We start from the raw sequence: 19,902 nt of genomic DNA on the forward strand, positions 1-19,902 counted from the left end.
AGTGGTTACGTTTCGGTGACAAAAGCACGTGGTTACTTTTAGGTAACAAAAGCATGTGGTTAAGTTTAGGCAACAAAAGTAAAGGTAACATTTAGGCAAGACAAGCATGTGATTAGATTTAGACAAGAAAAGCATGTGGTTACAATTAGGCAAGAAAGCAGGTGGTTACGTTTAGGTGACAAAAGCATGTGGTCAGGTTAAGGCATCAAAAGCAAGTGGTTACTTTTAGGCAACAAAAGCATGTGGTTAAGTTTTGGGCAAAAAAGTACATGGTTAGGTTTAGGCAACAAAATCAACATGAGTTACGTTTAAGGCACAACAAGCATGTAGTTACATACCACCGCCAAACGATGCCTGTTTTTCCTAGTGTCTGACATGGAAATCACTGACCAAGCAGCGGTATTTGGCAACTTCGGAATGAGAACAAGTATGCTCATCAGAGTCTGGAGTGGTTCCAGGGCACCACTGACAGTGTCAAAGATGACATCGATGAATTCACTGAGTCTGTGGTAGATTTAATATGTAAAACAACAGAAGCAACTTCAGCCAAAACTCAAATCATTCAACAACCAGAAACCATAGATAACCAGCCAAGCCAATATTTTTCAGCTGGATCTGCATTTGTATAGCTCCTTTCTAGTCTTCTGACATCTCAAAGCGCTTTTTATACGTCACATTCAAGTCACATTCAACCACTAGTGGCCGAGGCTACCATACAAGGTGCCACTGGCTACACGCTCACACATCAATGGCACAGCCAGTGGGAGCAATTTGGCCATTTATTTGAAAACCAGCTTTTTTATTCAAGATTTTACCATATTCTGTAATAAACCATAGTATTTTCCTTTAGTTACCAACTGTAATAGCAGTTGAACTCTCTTTTTCAAACCCTGCTGACCCCCCATTAACTAAAACATGAAGAGGAGACCCAGTTGGCAAGCAGATGCGCAGCAGTACTTTTGATAAAGGAAACCTTTTGAAGATGAGGAAGCCATGTGTCAAGTCCCACTTGGCTCCATCAGACATCCAAGAAATAAACCGTCTTCAAAGTGATGGTGCAAAGGACTGAGATGCAGGGATATGTACTGTTACAACTGCTGATTCTGCACCTGGACTCAAATCCCTCAGCAGCGGATATACAAAGTTCGCCTTCGCTCTGCTTCCCCTTTTTGTCACTAACATTGATTCATGCTGACTGAGCAAAGCCAATAAAATCACCTCACACACAAAAGAATGGTAAAAAGAAAATGTGAATGTGAACAGCTTAGGACACTGAGGATGGAACACACTGTTGCAGTGTTACACACCCTCGGGAAATTGATTTCCTTTTTCTTTTCATCGTTTTTGTTCAGATGGCTTTGAGTCTTCAGAGACCCAGATGTTGATTTTAATTTTATAGACTGAGAATAGAGGCGCAGATATTTCTCTGAACCTGCAATTTTGTTTTTATGTTTAGTTTAGTTCCACACAGTCAAACAAAATCCACAAATCATTTGGGATCAACATCTGAAAACAAATAAAGGAACGTGTAAACAAACACACACTAGAAATGGCAGGAACTTCTTTTTAAAAGACCCCTGGGCCTTTTTGTTTCTGTTGTACTCTGACAGAATCTTTTGTACATTATCTCACACAGTAGTACCTTTACCACATTAACTTCTGCTGGCTCATTTTATATTTACTAGTGGTAATTTTGGCAGCTATTTTAGATTAATTAGTTAGATCTTTTAGTCTGAAAAAGAAAATGCTCATTAGTGTCAGGCACTTTTAAGCCATTTTTATTCTTCATAGATGTAGTCAACAGTGACACAAAAATTTCTAGTCCAGTTTTATTAAACAAAACATCATTTTATTTGAGTCAACCTTTAGTCATTACTAAAAATGTTGTTTTTTTCCTCACCTAATTCAGTTGGCTAAAAACAGGTATCAGAATTTGAGTCAAGGTGACAGGTTGTATAAATTGTTAAAATTTCATTTGACTTTTTTTCTATTAAAACAAATAACTTCTACACATTAACAAACTTGCATTTTTCCAGCATAGTTTTTGACAGGTTTAAAGGATGATTTATGAGCACACGGTATGCACATCAGTGCGCCCTGCACTGATCTTGTTGGCCCCCCTTTTTTTTGGCCTATTCAGCTTGTTATATTGGTGATGGCGGAGCCAGTCTGTGAATGAAATCACTCTGATTGGCACTTCAGCTCAGTGCACAAGAAAGTAAACAAAGAGCTTAAGTTAGGAGGGGATGAGATCAAAACAAACTCATTACATAAGGTAAGATTATTTTTCTTTATCCATTGAGGTCTTCAGCAGAGACATTGGATTGTGTTGTTTATGTGCTAAATGGCTGTAGGAGCAATACCTTTAGAAAATGTTTGCACTCGTAATAAATTATGGGGCACCACCCTCCTATGGAGGGAAGAGACTAATCACATTAATAACTCCAAAAAACAATTATTAATTCGTCAGTACACTTATCAATAATGAATCAATCTCAATACCTGGGTTATGAATTATCGATACAGTGATCTTAGTTCCTGCTCAAAAGAAATATCCACAGACAACGACTTGCCGATAAATGAAGATTTATTTAGGCTAAATGTTTAACAACTGAGTAAACGAATAGTAAATGAGGATGACATGAAATAACACAAAATCAACAGTATGTATGGATGGATTAAGACAAGAGGTAACACTTTTGTCAGTTATTTAGTTTGGCGATAGTGAGAGAGAGTATGTGAGCATAGATAAATTGGGGATGCAGGGATGCGCAAAACCATCTACCTAACAAAACCTAAATTAAGATCAGGATAACTAAGTCTCCTATTTGACATCAACTCTTATCACTACACAGTGGCTGCATCAGGTGAGGGGGATACAAACTGGAACACAGTGGAGAGGGGCGGTGGAGCCTGAAAGCGGTGTCCTTTAGGTGGTCCTCATACGTCGGTGATTTTAGGCGGTGGAAAGTCTCTTGGTTCGGCCAAAGTGCCCCTGCTCTGCGGACACTTGGACAAGTGGCTGGCAGCCGCCGGATCCGATGAATCTTTGATGGAGTTGCAGGCCAAATAGAAACTCATCTATTTAGCTGTGGCTACTGACTTATAATAAAGTTGAAAACAATCTCGTTGGCCATTCGATATTATTATCAAAGCTATTATCAACGCGTAGAAAAAATGTTGCAATGGGCTGGCTTTGTCGCTTCAGGTATAATGTTACTGAAGGCACATATAAAAAGAAAGAAACCTCAGGACAGACAAAACAATCCTGGACATTTCAAGCAAAACTTAAAAGTTTAAAATAATTTCAATTGTAAGAAAAGAAAGGGTTACGCAGGAACCGAATTTAAGAGCATAACTGGTTCAGGCATAAAGAGTATAACTAGAAGGAGGGATGGCAAAAGAAAGATAAAGAAAAAGTAAAAAGTAAAGAAAAGTAACAGGAAAGAAAGAAAAGTAAAGTAAAAGTGAGATGCGCCAAGCTCAGTAGTTTTATCAGACCAGCTTGACGGGGCGTGTTTGAGGCAAGGCGGGTCTCTTAGTTTAGACATTACTTTATTTCGAAACTTAATGAACTTTATTTTGTGAGATTATATACTTTAACATGTTACATGCAATAGACACATTTAATATGATTATTATACCGCATATATCTGCGGACCACAGGTATACAAAACACACTACAAACTAGTCTGCCATTGCATCAACATACTAAATGCGAAAGCACATATTAATGAAGACAAGTTGATTAATCAATCCAACTATATTTTAACTCGAAATAAAATATAGGATTCCTTACGGGAACCCTTCTTAACTATCGTCACAAGATGGCAGTATGGCTTCATGTTAAATGAGGGATTAAACACATGAAATTATAACTTTATGATACTATGACCTACAAGAGTGAAAAAAAAATAATTCAACTAACAAACAAGGATTATGCACAGTTACAATGTTATAACATGGATAAAATGTATCTTTACTTTCAAGAGACATTTCAGGTTGGTCACAAAATAAAATTGGTCTCTGCTAAGAAATGTATGCAGTTTACAACTCACACGTCTGTTTTTCTTATCTCATCTTCACCGGGGTACAATCAGATGGGGCTGGGGTAGTTCCCATGGATGTGACAAAAGGGGAGAAGATGTGCTGAACATAAAAGCATAGTTAATGACCCCGGGTCTGGCAGTTAATCTGGCTGTGTTGTCAAATGCTGGATTTCCCAGGATGTTAATTCGCAACTTCAGATCTGGAGGGTTTCCAGTTGACACCTTTACCACTCTTGATGCCAGGATGACGGTGGAAGAGTACCTTAAGAATGAGGTGAAATTGGGGCGTTGGTGGCCCGGGTTTGAGTCCAGCCTGTGGCCCTTTGCTGCATGTCATCCCCTCTCTATCTCTCCCCCACCCTTTCACACTTGGCTGTCCTGTCCATTAAAGGCAAAATGCCAAAAAAAAATATCTTTAAAAAAAAAGAATGAGGTGAAATGGCCAAAGCAATAAACATTTGACCCTCAGAGTGGCCCATCTCACCCCTGTCTGTTTACTTTAGGTTTTGGGAGAGTTCAGAAAGGCTGTTCCTCCTACATGGCTAACTAATGCCAAGACAGTCTTCTGGTTTCACTTTTTAAATGACTACCACGGTCTGAGTTTCCTCTCCCGCAGGCACAAAACATACATGCCGGCTGTTGGCTGTAGTCTTTGCTGTATGTTCATATGCAACTTTTTGGCCAAGACACAGTGATGTCAGGCACGTAGCAGGGGGCCTTGGTTGCTGCATGTTCTGTGAAGTCGGTTTGGTGTGTCTGGGCCTTTAGTCAGGATGTTTAAACTCATGTCCTCTAACAGAGTTGGTGATTAAAATTAAACTTTCAGCTCTATCAAAGAAAACTGCTGAGTTTAGACTGTTAAATTACAGCACAGCTACACAGATGACAGATGACTGACCCTTCTACCTGCCCGTCAAACAGCAGTCAAACCTTCTTGAGACATTTTGGATCTGAGTGGAGACCTGCAGGGTTCAACAGTCCAGCAGCTGTTTGAAACGGAGCTAGCTGCTAACTGCCACCTCTACAACCAACAAACTCCACAAATCCATTTTACAGCTCCACTATCTAATCAGACACACAAGGCTGATTATTTACTGCTTAAATACAGCTCAGAACCTACATCAGTGGCTGTTGATTTTACCATTGGTGCTCTGATCTCAACATTTTAGTCCTGTCTCGTCATCGAAAACAAAGACCTTGTCTTCGTCATTTTCTGTCATACTTTTTGTTAACAAAATGTTCTTCTGATAAAAAAAAAAAAAAAGGATTTTAATAACTCATCTATTTTTATTCCCCCTGGTCGACTCCAGTCCCTTCACAGTGTATTTTTTGTCAGTAAAATAAAAGATGAGATGGTTGTTAGAGTTGAAATTGCTCTGGCAGTTGGACAAAATATTCTGGCAGTAGCTTGTTGATAACCCCCATAACTCCAAGAGCCCTGCAGAAGCACCCGTGAAAAGATTAATATTTTTAGGGATCCATCTCCTCGGAGATTAATTAGACTTCACCACCTCCCACATACACACACGCCACCTCACATGCACTGTCTCTCAGGCTGGTTGTCCAATTATTATTATTTGTGCTTTTACAGGTCGGCTGACAAAAAAACAATTTCAGTTTTTCACAAAACAATTTTTTTTTTTGCCGACAGTGCGATGACACGACAGCAGGAACGAACTGTGGCTCATGTAATTTACTTCTGTCACTCACAAAAATGCAGACACAATAACTTGAAATGATTTGCTATGTTTTCTGTCCTATCTTATATTTCTTTCCTCGCAAAGTTCACTTTTGCTTCATATACAGTTATTCATATGCTGAATGTTGCTGCTGCTCAGAGTGTCACTGAGGATGAAATGTAATCAAATGTAAATATAACAAGTAGAAAAAACTTAATGAAATATGAAATTGAACAACTTCAAAATATGACACAAGACCAGACCAAAGTAATTTCTTTGTTTAACACATTGGCTTTCATTTCCATTTTACTGAAGAGAACATTTTTCAGTACAACAAAACTTGCACCCAGTAATTACTTACATTTTTGTGTCATGTATCTTGCTTGATACAAAATATTTGGAACTGACATCACATTACTGAAGTGGAGACAAATCCTTCTGGCAGATGAGATTTGTGAAGAATTTCACGGCAACTTCAGAATCCTATATTTTGGGATTTTTTTTCTTTGCTGACAGTGTACTTCTTTTAACTTAAAGTCTTAGGGCTGCTGTCAAACTGTGCCTACCTTGGGCAACAAAAAGTGTATCTTGGATGTGTTGGTATAATGGACAACCAAGAAAGGATGGCAGAGGAGATACCTGCACACCAATGCAACGGGGGCTGGACAGCCACAAAAAGATTCACAGACTGAGATCAATGCAAAAAATGTCAGTTTATTTAGGACATCCCTGCACAAAAAGAAGGATGCTCAAAGTACAAAAAATAGTGAATAAAAACAGCAGCATACATTTCAGTCCTTGACTATCATCATTACGTCTTTTAATTTAAGCAGGCTAAAACCTTATGCCCCAGGGGCAGGAAATGGTGGATTGCTCTGTTACCGTTAGACACAAGACAATGCAGGTATTTGAGCTGCTTTCTCATATACATTCAAGATAGTGTTCAGAGAATCAGGTTTGGTTCACAATTTGCGGGGAAAAAAAAAACAAAAAAAAGAGTCTCTTGCCATTTCTTGAATGTGTCTGCTGATTTCAGCGTCAGCCCTTACCAACAGAAGTTCCTGAATCTCATTATCCCTCCTGTTAGACATTTTTGTCGGCATCTTCGTTCACATGACCCTTCTTTCTTTTTCAATTTCACACAAGCAACATGATTAAAATGTTAACAACATGCCCACTTGCTTGCTGTGAACTCTTCAGACTCCTGGAGAGCTGGCAAGGTAAAATCAGTGTAATGTCTGACCCAACTGATTCAGACATTTTTGTTTTCACATTCAACTCCTCCAGATAATGTGTAGATAATTAGGGGTTTGTAGTGCATATGTAAAAGGGCCTTTGGAGTCTTGTTAACAGTGTTAGTAAAATGTAGATGACAGGCTGGTTGGTGTGCCATGAGCAGGGAATGGTCCTTGTATTGTGAGCTATCTGTGTCAGGCTTTTGTGCAGAACTAGCCCAAAGGTCTCTTGTATAGATATGTATACACCAGACAGAATGTTATCAGGCCATTAAAGGCTGTTATCAGTGGTGATTAGCATCATAGATATGGGTAGGTAGAGGCCTGCCACACCTATAGTGCTGCTTGGCCATGCTGAGTCAATGCTGCAACAATATGCATTTTCAGTGTCACTTTTAACATGCCAAGTGATGCTCAACATTTTCTTATTTTGCTGATCACAGTAAAAGCCTTTACATAACAAAAGATCAGTAGACTTTTACGGTGATGAATTTATAAGAAATGATACATCGTTTGCACCAAATTTGTGAAACTTTGTTGGCGCCTTTCTTCAATAAAAACAAGTCTACTGATAGAGCAGGGAGGAAGTTTACAAGCAGAAACAGCCACAGTGAGATGTGAGATAAGGAGGTGCAGACAACAGGCTCTTACTGCACGTCTGCAAACAGCTCACCTCCAACAGGCAAACCTATTAACCAGCTGTGCTGCGTAATGGAAAAACATAAATAACCCAAGGCACACTGTAGGGTTTATGCAAAAGTATGATCCCTTTATTTTACATGGTAAAATGTATTAAAAAAAATAAATGAAATAAAAACTGCCATGTAGCCTGAAATAAAGGCTTTTAAACCATGTACAAACCCTACAGTGTGCCTTGGATTATATTTGAAGTAGACTTGCATTGAACATTTGACCACAGTCCAGCTTTGCAATGAGCCCTTCACCAGATGGAATAGGTGTAATGTGTCTGGTATGTGACAATTTGACCATCAAAAGATCATTTGAATTGTATATTTCTGCGACAGAGAACTGTGAGAACTGCATGCATCATGCGAAAATAATAGGCAGCAGCTCCTTTGTGAGGCAGCAGCTCTTGGGTGAGCCGCAGCCGAGCCAAAACGAAAAGCAAGAGGTTATAGCATATGATCTGCTCCAGTAGGCCGTGTGGCCCTTGGAGTACTGGTGTAACACCAAAATCTGGGACCCATTAGATTCTGTGAACCAGGAGGAGATTTTCTTAAAATCTTGTTGTGTTGTGATTTGTTGAGTTGTTAAGGTTTTGTTGCTGGGTCATGGATTCTGTTACAGAACATGGTGGAGCATCGGTAACAGCAAAGATGCTCCGCCTCTATAATGGGCTTGCAGGCTAAGAGCACATTCCTTAATGTATTTTTCCATCCCCATGCTAATCATGATGCATTTCATCAGTCACGTGTCTTGATAGCCACAACTTCGCTCATGTTTCAGACTCTGATTTTGCCATGATTGGCCTGGTTGAGCCAATGACTTAAACTCTTGCTGACCCCAGGCCATTGGTTATGTCAAATCGTGATGTAGGCCCACACACTAGAGGCATCTGTCATGATATGCTGACATGCATCATCACAAGCTGATGTGCGTCCTCTGGTCAGGATACACAACTTTACGAATGTTCAGTTCTGACCGATGTTAATGAATTCTTTCGAAAAAGCAGCATCTTTATCACATTTACACCTCAGATTGACAAATCCAGACTACAATCAGGACGTCTTCATCCAAATGACTTGCTCAGTGTGTGCAATGATCATTAAATGACACGTTGCTTTGTGACAGAGACTGAGTACAAAAGTTGATCATTGAAAGGAGCCAGCTGAGATGCTTTTGGCATCTGGTTAGGATGTCACCCGTTTGCCTCCTTGTGGAGCTATTCCAGGTGAGACTTTACCTCTAAACCTTCTCCAGCTCATAATACCCTTTCCTTTAAAGCTTTTGCTGCACAGATTAGATAAAGGCGTTGTTATTTATAATGCCACTGAGAGGATTGAAGATTGGGGCACCCTAAATCCTCACTGCTGACCAATGTAAAGCTATTAAGGGGAGACAGGCACATAGGTTAGTATGGAACTAAGGGAAACTGAATTGAATTGTTCCCCAATCACTGCTAGGCTGTCAAAAATCAACAGAATAAAACATGAATTTAATTCTAAGCTGTGGCTTTCCCCCCTCAGTGATTGGACTTGTGCTTTTTTCATTTGTGCAGACGAAGCCCCCCTCTTTACTCCGTGGCATTTTCCTCCTCGAAGCAGGTGAGAGAGGATACAGCTGAAATTCTGCCTGCCAGTCAACGCTTTGTGGGGAAGATTTCTCCCAAAGAGCAGCTTTATGTGCCGCTGTCAGCCATGATTAACGTATTTACAGGGAGATAAAGGGAGAAAGGCGTAGAAATCAGCCAAGCGCTCATTGAAACTCAATGAATTAGATTATGGGAGTGAGCCGCACACAGAATGAACATACATATTAGGATCTATTGTCTGGATCTGTGCGGGGAGCAGGGCGAGAGGAGGCAGGGTCGATGGAGTTGAGCCCGGTTTAATTCAGCTGTCAAGGAACGTTTGAATTCCCACACATGAGTGTTGGGGAAGTGAAATGTGGCACACAGTGATTCATGTTGGAGTGAGATTTGTGTTTTGTTTGAGCGGATTTGACGTTTCAGTCAACATGGCTGAGCTGTGGTGGTCTAATCCCGTTGCAGGGCTTCACAGAGGGGTTTCCAGACTGCGTTAATTAACCCAGAGGTCGATTAATATTGTAACTGTGAGCATTGGGAATTGGAACTTCCTTTGACTGGGACATCTTCAGAGTGTGTGCAGTGACAGAGTGTGTGTGTGCTAGTTATAAAAGTTGGCCGGGTTCGTGCACATCTGTCTGCATAAGTCTCTCTGTACATTTGATCCTGCTTTTCCTTCCCGCTGCCTCATTCTTTTTGATTAATGCATTGATGGCCGACGCTGAGAGTCCCATTACGCTGCTGCACAGTGTGTATCGCGTGTGTGTCTTTGTGTTTGTGTGTGTGTGTGACAGTTTGAGTAAGAAGTGTGATGTTTGTGAGCGTTCCCCCCTTTCATCTCCCATGTGCTGTCGCGGCGCTCTGCCCTCACTGTGCCCGCCTCAGATGCCAGGCCATTTCACGAGAATGCTTCAAAGGGCTTCTCTCCCTCCCAGTCACTGCCTGTAATGTCTCTTTTTCGATCTCATGACTGTCTCTGCAAATGGCCTTTAATTCTTTCTCTTGCTACCATTTCTTTAACCTCTCCCCTGTGCTCTGATTTTTCATTTTCTATTCATACTTTGTATTTTTTGTGTTTGTAATTGTAGGACAGATGCACCTTTCTGTGTACTTTCTTGAACGTACAACATGTAATTTTCTGTCACTGGGGGTCTTCCAATCAAAGCAAAAGACAGAGCAATTCCTTGATTGCAGCCAGTTTCTCCCAGTTAAGATTCTTTCAGTGTTCATTGTTCAGGAGGTTTTTACCAGGCGTTGAATTATCCACAGAGGTGTTGTCTTCTCCAAAACAAACAGACCAGGTGATTAAAACTAGGAAAAACACAGAATAAAGCAGCTTCTATTGACGCCCCTGAGTGAAAACAGATTCTATGGGTACCCACAAGTCTCTCCTAAACTTGACTAGGCATGTTCTCAGTAAATGTTTTGTTCTGTACAGTCGATGTATTCCTTTAAATTAAAGCTTTATACTTGTCATTTTAAGGAAAAAGACAACCAGACTGTTTAAAGAGCAATGAATCATCTAACACATGTAGGTATTAGTCTTTGCACATCAGCTATTTAATAAGATTAAGAGCAGAATAAGAAACTAAAGTATTTCAGTATGGAAGTCCTTAACTCTCCATATTGACATAGTTTTTTTTCCCCTGGTTCAATCCCTTCTATGTGGAGTTCGCATGTTCTTTTCGTGTCAGCGTGGGTTTTCTCCGGGTACTCCAGCTTCCTCCCACAGTCCAAAGACATGCAGGTTGGGGATAGGTTAATTAGTGACTCTAAATTGTCCGTAGGTGTGAATGTGAGTATGAATGGTTGTCTGTCTCTATCTGTCTCTAACTTTGATGGTCTGGTGATCTGTCCAGGTTATGAAAATGGATGGATAGATGGATGGATGGATGATATACTACTTTACAACAGCATGACTGAATTCCTGACTGAATCCCTGACATTCAGTCATGGCTTTTGGTTTAGGTGTGCTCCAAGATACACAATGGCCCCATCTGGCTACCACTATGAAATAAGTGTTTCTATGATGGTGTTTGACCCATTGTGGAAGGACTGTTAGCCCAGCTCACCTTTTTTCTCTGATAACTTAAAGGGATAGTGCACCCAAAAATGAAAATTCAGCCATTATCTACTCACCCATATGCCGAGGGAGGCTCAGGTGAAGTTTTAGAGTCCTCACAACACTTGCGGAGATCCAAGGGGAGAGGAGGTAGCAGCACAACTCCACCTAATGCAGGCTTACGGCGCCCCAGATTCAAACGTCCAAAAACACATAATTGAAACCACAAAATATCTCCATACTGCTCAACCCGTGACACACGTGAGCGAGGTGCAAAGAGAGGCAATTAGAGCTACAGGCTACAATGAGGCTAAAAACAGAGTTCAAATAACGTTTTTCCAAACAACTTTTTATGTCTGGGCTTCAGGACACTTGGATCACTACAGACGAGCAGTATGGAGATATTTTGTGGTTTCAGTTATGTGTTTTTGGACGTTTTAATCTGGGGCGCCGTCAGCCTCCATTAGGTGGAGTTGTGTTGCTACCCCCTCTCCCCCGGGATCTCTGCAAGGGATGTGAGGACTCTAAAACTTCACCTGAGCCTCCCTCGGCATATGGGTGAGTAGATAATGGCTGCATTTTCATTTGTGGGTGCACTATCCCTTTAAAATCCATATGTCTTTCTCTTGAAAATACATGAAAATGGTGATTTAAACCTATAAAAACACTGAATAAAGTAGTTTTACATTAAAAACAATGCTGTTTGGCAAAGTAAGTAAAGTTGATTTGTATAGCACCTTTCATAGATACAGAATCACAAAGTGCTTTACATCGATGAAAAATAGGAAAATGAAAAACAGCATAGCGATTGACATTTAAAATACACAGCAACAGCACAACAGTAAACGACACAGCAAGAACACACAATTTGAGGTCAAAGGCCAATAGATAGAATGTAGTAGCCACTTAGACATGTCAAGTAAAGGCCTGCCTGAATAAAAACGTTTTCAGCGGCCTCATGAAAACATCACTAGAGTCTATGCATTGTAGTGGTAAAGGGAGAGCATTCCATAGTTTTGGTGCAACAGCTTGAAAAGCACAGTCACCTCAGGTTTTATACCAGGTTCGAGGGACAGTCGGTAATTTTTGATCACAAGACCTCAGGGCCTGATTAGCTGTATAATAGAGTAGGAGATCAGCAATGTACTGGCGTGCTTCACCATGCAGGGATCTGAAAGTCAACACCAGTGCTTTAAAATGGATACCGAAATTGATTGGAAGCCAGTGAAGAGAGGATAAAATTGGAGTCATATGTGATCTCTTGTTATTTCTGGTCAAAAGTCAGGCAACTGCATTTTGGACAGCTTGAAAATGGTTGACCGAGGTTTGATTCAAACAGATAAAAAGAGCATTACAATAATCTAAACAAGAAGAAATAAAAGCGTGAATAATCATCTCCATCTCAGCCTTGGCGACAACAGATCTTAATTTAGCAATGTTCCTCAATTGGAGAAAACATGAATGAACAAGTTGGTTGACATGGTTGTCAAGAGACAGAGACTGGTCAAGGATGACACCTCAGTTACGAAGGTTGTGTTCAACACAAACACTTAAACACCCTAACTTCTGTTTAATGGATGGAATCAAAATTTCAGGAGCAGTTATAAGAGCTTCTGTCTTATTTGTGTTTAAATGGAGGCAGTTGTCAGCCATCCAAATCTTGATAGCATCCAAACATTCATTTAACAGTTGCCCACTCTCCTCAGGTTTGAAAGAGAAGAGAACTGAATATTGTCAGCATAAAAATGATAAGAAATACTTCTATAACGGCTAATGATCTGTCCAAGAGGCAGTATGTACAAGGAAACATGGGACCCAAAACAGAACCCTGTGGGACACCACATGACAGAGGAGCTGTGTCTGACATTCTCCTTCATGCTGACCAAGCAGAGATCCAAGGTCCAAGCAGAGGCTGGACCTGAGCTGCTGCGAACATTTGGTTGGCTTGTTTCTCTGATAACTTAAGATCCACATGTTTGATGACTAAAATCTTTTCCTGTTAGAAGACATAGTTAAATATGACCAAGATTCAAAGAACGTATCCTAAAAATGTGGCTTGAAACTAGATAAACAGTCCATTTATTTGTGCAGATACCACAACCCTGACGCATGCATAAAGGGGATATGATGCCAAGTGATGCTGACCAAATAACACAGACTGGGTCTTTGATTAAAATAACCGATTTCTCTTGGTTTAAACATTGTTGGAAATGTTTGGGATAATGTAACTACACAACTCAACAAAACATTGGTTAAGTCGTTTTTAAACATTTTAATGCGGAAAAGTTAGATATTATATTTAAAATGCTCATAGAGAATTACCCCAGTCCTTTTTTAAGTTATCTTCTCACAGTTTGCTCACTCCCATCAACCTGATTTTCCTCTCTTTTTAACATCATACAAACAAAGTTTCACTCTCTCCTCTCATTTCTCTCCCTTCATGCTGCATTTCATCATCTGTCCTGTTTTTTTCTTCTTTGCCTTTTTTTCTCTCTCCACATCTTCAGCTTTCCTTCTCTTGCTTCTTTCTCCTCCCTCGGGGACCAAACACCTTGCTCTCATAACAAGAGGGCAGTAATCCCCTTTTAATGTTTTTCTCTTTTATTTTCTGTACTGTTTTAGCACCTTCTCCCCCACTGGCTTCTCCTTCCCTAATTCCTTTCTTTTCTATTGCTCCCTCCTCTGCCCCACCATCCTGAGCCCTAAACCTGCTTTTCTCTTCACTATTTCTTATCTTATTCCGTTTTCTTTCAGCTCCTCTTGTGTTTGATCTCCTTGTTCTCCCTCCATCTTTTCTCTTGCAGATGAGATTGATATGTTGGAGCGTCTCTGGCTGTCAGGTATCTGCCACAACGATAAGATCGAGGTATGACATCTTACACCTTTTCTCCGCCTTTCTCCATCAACCTGGTGCACACTCAGTCTTTGCACTTTTCAGAATAAACTCAATGTAGTTCAACCTTGATCATGGTCAGCTCGTCAGTAAAGTATGAAGTGGGAGAGTGTTCCAATCGATCTGGTATCACAAGCGCTCTCCATGGTACTGATCCTACTGTGACCCCAGAATAGATATAGACAGTGTCACAAGACTGTTCAGGGACTTTTCCTGGTGTTCCCACCATCAGAAACCAGGTATCAGCAAAGCCAGACTTACTCAAGTTATCATCATCATCATCATCATCCTAAATAATCTGAAAAATATACATATTAGTTTAAAGCAAAAGTACTTTATTGTATGAAGCCACTTTTCAGTTTGTTACTTACCCTACTTATGTGTTCTTTTTGACAAGACTGCTTGTCTGACAATGTATTATCACCATAAGCTTTACTGATCAATGTGATACTGATATTGCTAATGTAAAAAGGAATGATTTTTGCAGTCTCAAAAGGTCAGTTCACCCCAAAATCAAAAATACATATTTTTCCTCTTAACCTGTAGTGCTATTCAGCAATCAGTTGTTTTGGTGTGAGTTGCTGAGTGTTGGCGATATCAGTCACAAAGATGTCTGCCTTCTCAAATATAATGGAACTAGATGGCACTTGGTTTGGCCCGGTTAGTCAAGATAATCCACAGACCTTGTTGTGAGCAGTTTCATGTTAGAACTGTTTTCTCTCTACTGAACTGCACATTCCAACCCTATCAACACGCAGAAGAAAGCATGCATCTATTCATTGATGAAAGGCTTGTGCTTATGACGGCGTGAAATGTAAACATTAACGGCATCCTCCACAGCTGCACTGGAGCCTTAGCTAGCTCAGTGGTGCTCAGTGAGCAAACAGTAGATGCATGTTTCCTTGTTCATGGCAATACTGTTGGCAGATGTAGAAAGAAAATAGTTCCAACATGAAACTGCTCACAACAAAATCTGATCTATCTTGAGTAACCAGGTCATGATTTCTGGAAAGAGACATTGCTGTTGAGTTTTTCAACTGCAAAGCACCACAAGCCAGATGCCATCTAGTTCCATTATATTGGAGAGAAGGCAGAACTCTCCACGACTGATACCTCAAGCACTTGGCTACTTACACCAAAACAATCTGGGCTGACAGAAGGCACGACAGGTACTTTGCCTTTAAAGCTACTTGACAGAAACCAAATGAGACACTGTGTTAATTGCTTTAAGTTATTGATGAAATCCTTATTTTCTGCAGAGCTTGTAAGCAAAAGTCATATTTATTAAAAGTAACCTGTTGTCTTGCCAGGTTTATTTATTTATTTATTTATTTATTGTTCTATGGTTACACATCCACACTGCTGCATACCTTCAATTAATTTTGTTTTGCTCCCAAACACAAGTAACTGCTGCAAATCAGATATCATCCTGCATTTTGTGGTTGTTTCCTGTAGTTGGTTTAAATGACAACACACAAACAAAACTGCACTACAGATCTCATAGAGGATGGCCGGCACTCTCAGTTTCAAGGATATATGTGCGGTTATTTGGTGTTATACAAATACATAATAGCTATTGATTCAAAAGAGAATGCAGGCTGGCTGCAGATGAAAGCCATTAATGTTGAAGCTGAATAAATTAAATTGGCTGGAAAGCCTTTTGTTTGATGTGAACCAGATATTTCGTGGTGACTGACATGTTTTGGTCTCAGCATCAGTGTTCGAAGCACAGGGCCTCTAAAATATCACAGATGGGTGCTCTGACATCCAGTGACAGCAAAGGATTCTCTGTTGTACTGCTGGTTGTAATTAACTTTTTATCTGCTGTCTGGGAGACAAATTGGCCCTCGTTAGTGATAAATATACTCTCCTGTCTCATCTCTGCGCTTCCCTTCTCATATGCTTTTCTTTTACCTCGTCTGCCTCTTCCTTTTACTCAACTCCTCTTTATGCTCTCACCTCCTATAACGTTTGCCATTCCTCTCCTTCCTTCCTGTCTTCCCCAATCTGTCCCCTCTCCCCTCCAGGTGATGAGCAGTAAGCTGGACATAGACAACATGGCAGGGGTCTTCTACATGCTGCTGGTGGCCATGGGCCTCAGTCTCTTGGTATTTGCCTGGGAGCATCTGGTGTACTGGAAACTACGGCACTGTGTGAAGCGATCTGGCGGAATGGACTTCCTTCTGGCTCTCAGCAGGGTGAGATAAGGCAGCAAAAACCCCCTCCCCCAAAACACCTCAATAACATCTCATATACCAATTTGCTGCCTCACAATTGAAAAACATAAATGTCATAAAGCAGAGATCATCTTGCGATAGGATCACTCCAGACGTGTTGACTGCATCTTGCATGGCTGTGATGCTAGCCCATTGACAAAATCTGTCCACAGTACAGACAAATTAAATCTGTCAAAATACTCAAAACAGCTCCTGTGTTAGTTCCTGCTACAATAGGTGCTGCCAGGACCGATATTGCCACAATGACACACACACACACACACACACACACACACACAGACTCACAAAATGAAAACAAAAGCAACCGTTGTGACATTGTGATGGCCGGTAAAATGTCATAGAAAAAAACAGGAAAGTAATGAGGGGAGTCATGGAATGAAATGGCTGGAATGAAGGAAACAAGGTCATAAGAGGAGGAGGTATAATAGGGGTGGGATGGGGGGTAGCGAGGAGAGGTGGGAGGGTAGGGGAGGGAACCTTTGAGATAAAAAGAGAATCGACTGAGGAGACAGCCGTGGTTTTGGATTGTAGAGGTAGTGGAGTATAGCAGGTGTTGGGGAGAGGCCAAAAGGAGGTTAGGGAGGGAAAGAAGTGACAGGGACAGAACGGAGGAGGGAGGACGAAGGCGTGCTGGAGGGAAGACTGTTGAAGTGGAAAACAAGCTTCATAGAGCACTGGGGAGATATTCTTGTTGGTCAGAAGACACTGATGGAATGCTTGGTGTGTAAGAACCACTGGTCGTAAGGGCGGCACCACCATGTTGAAATGACAACAATAGATTGTGATTTATCACCTCCTCCTGCCTGACAAAGCAGAGAAAATGGAGAGTCTTCTAATTGCATTTTAAAAAGGAGACAGAGGAAGTTACATTAGCGTTCTTACTTCGCACATGCAAAACTAGATTTCCGCACCTTCTCTTGGCTTGGTTGTTAGGCTTTAGAAAATCTAGCCCATGATGGGAGACTGGCCAATCACAGATCATTTCAGGGCATTCCCAAGGCTTTTTTGCAGATGTGTGTGACGTCCCTTTGGTAAAAGCCTGATTTAAAGGCAGAAAATCCTGCAAAAGCAACAACTGCCTACACAGCAAAGCAACCCAAAAAGAAAGATAGACCTAAAGAGAGTCTGACAATAAACAAAATGAAACAAATGTTAACACTGGCAAACAGTTTCAGAGATGGATGGAATGCTGATAATAGTTAAGCCTCCAGCAAACCTGTTTGGGGGAGCGAAAAGCTAATGGCTACAGCTTTTGTTCACTTGTATGTATTTAGTGTTAGCTAGAGCCTTGAATCACAGTGAGCCCTCTGCCTCACTCCCTGCCGCTACAGACCACCTTGCCAGGAGGACAACAGCTCTAGAGATGGACCCCCAGTAGGGGGCCGTGGCAACCAGAATCCAGCCAGTGCAAACCCCATCCCCAGGGCACCAGACAGCCTGCCGGATTAGCAAACTTTCTGTTGCTGCCATTACGCAGGTGCTGTTACCCAGCGCTGCCACTGGCAACCAGCCAGCTGTGACACCTAGTGCTGGGGGGGGGTTTGTGCTGGCCGAATTTACAGCCATCGACCCAACGTCCATCTCCAGAGCCTCTACCCATTCTCCTACAGAGGAAGCAGTCCACAGCGATGGGGAGTAAGTCAGAGGGACAGTGAGGTGACTAGCTGCTAATTCTTGTCTCATTTGAGAGAAAGAGAGAGAGAGAGAGAGAGAGACGATCAAGGAGAGGCTGAGCAAATGCTCTGCTGGTAACTCTATGATTAAATAAGATTACACTGGGTTATTGTGGCCCATGGTTGTCTGGTGGGAAGGGCTTAGGACAGAGTGGAGAGGGGGGAGCTGCAGGAGTAGGATGTATTTTTTTATTTTCAAATTCTGCAGTGTATTTGCCTTTTCCAGATTTGTGCCCACCCCTAACATATATATTTATATATATGTGTATATATATATATATATATATATATATATATACAGTCAGATCCATAATTATTTGGACAATGATACAGTTGTCATCATTTTGGCTCTGTACACCACCACAGTGGGTTTTAAATGAAACAATGAATACCTGCTTAAAGTGCAGACTCTCAGCTTTCATTTAAGGCTTTTTTCAAAAATGTAGTATGAACCGTGTAGGAATGACAAGCATTTCTTCACACAGTCCCCCAACTTTAAGGGCTCATAAGTATTTGGACAAACTAACATAATCATCAATTAAACAGTCAGTTTCAATACTTGGTTGCAAATCCTTTACAGTCAATGACTGCCTGAAGTGTTGGACACATAGGCATCATCAGATGCTGGGTTTCTTCCCTGGTGATGCTCTGCCAGCCCTTTACTGCAGCCGTCTGCACTTCCTGCTTGTGTTTTGGGTGTTTTGCCCTCAGTTTTGGCTTCAGCAAGAGAAACGCATGCTGAATTGGATTCAGGTCAGATGATATGACTTGGCCATTGCAGAACATTCCACTTCTTTGCCTTAAAAATGTCTTTGGTTGCTTTTGCAGTATGCTTCAGGTCATTGTCCAACTGCACTGTGAAGCATCGTCCAATGAGTTTTGAAGCATTTAGTTGAATCTGAGCAGATAATGGTGCCCCAAACACTTCAGCTTTCATCCTGCTGCTCTTGTAAGCAAGACAAGACTTCACTAGAATAAATACAGAGGGTTTATCACAAGATGCAAACCATTGGTTAGCCTTAAAAATGGAAGGCCAGATTAGAGTTTGTCAAAAACCATCTAAAAAGCCTGTACAGTTGTGGAACAGCATACTATGGACAGATAAAACAAAGATCAACTACCAGAATGATGGGAAGACAAGAGAAGGAAGAAGGGAAGGAACTGCTCATGATCCAAAGCACACCACCTCATCAGTGAAGCATGGTGTAGGTACTGTTATGTCATGGCCATGTATGGCTGCCAGTGGAACTGGTTCTCTTGTATTTATTGATGATGTGACTGCTGAGAAGAGCAGCAGGATGAAAGCTGAAGTGTTTGGGGCACCATTATCTGCTCAGATTCAACTAAATGCTTCAAAACTCATTGGACGATGCTTCACAGTGCAGATGGACAATGACCTGAAGCATACTGCAAAAGCAACCAAAGACATTTTTAAGGCAAAGAAGTGGAATGTTCTGCAATGGCCAAGTCATATCATCTGACCTGAATCCAACTGAGCATGCATTTCTCTTGCTGAAGCCAAAACTGAGGGCAAAACACCCAAAACACAAGCAGGAAGTGCAGACGGCTGCAGTAAAGGGCTGGCAGAGCATCACCAGGGAAGAAACTCAGCATCTGATGATGCCTATGTGTCCAACACTTCAGGCAGTCATTGACTGTAAAGGATTTGCAACCAAGTATTAAAACTGACTGTTTAACTGATGATTATGTTAGTTTGTCCAAATACTTATGAGCCCTTAAAGTTGGGGGACTGTGTGAAGAAATGGTTGTCATTCCTACACGGTTCATACTACATTTTTGAAAAAAGC

At 41.1% G+C, this 19,902-nt stretch overlaps 1 protein-coding gene across 1 annotated transcript in view; it reads left to right on the forward strand.

Moving 5' to 3' along the window:
- grin2da (glutamate receptor, ionotropic, N-methyl D-aspartate 2D, a) overlaps positions 1–19,902 on the forward strand; it is a 408,220-nt gene that overhangs the window by 380,038 nt on the left and 8,280 nt on the right. Inside the window, exons 17-18 of the mRNA XM_033636162.2 lie at positions 14,096–14,157; positions 16,212–16,382. Coding sequence (XP_033492053.1) covers positions 14,096–14,157; positions 16,212–16,382 — 233 coding nt within the window. The remainder of the gene's footprint in view (positions 1–14,095; positions 14,158–16,211; positions 16,383–19,902) is intronic.

The sequence above is a fragment of the Epinephelus lanceolatus genome, chromosome 16 (genome assembly GCF_041903045.1).
Source record: "Epinephelus lanceolatus isolate andai-2023 chromosome 16, ASM4190304v1, whole genome shotgun sequence".
Lineage (NCBI taxonomy): Eukaryota > Metazoa > Chordata > Actinopteri > Perciformes > Serranidae > Epinephelus > Epinephelus lanceolatus.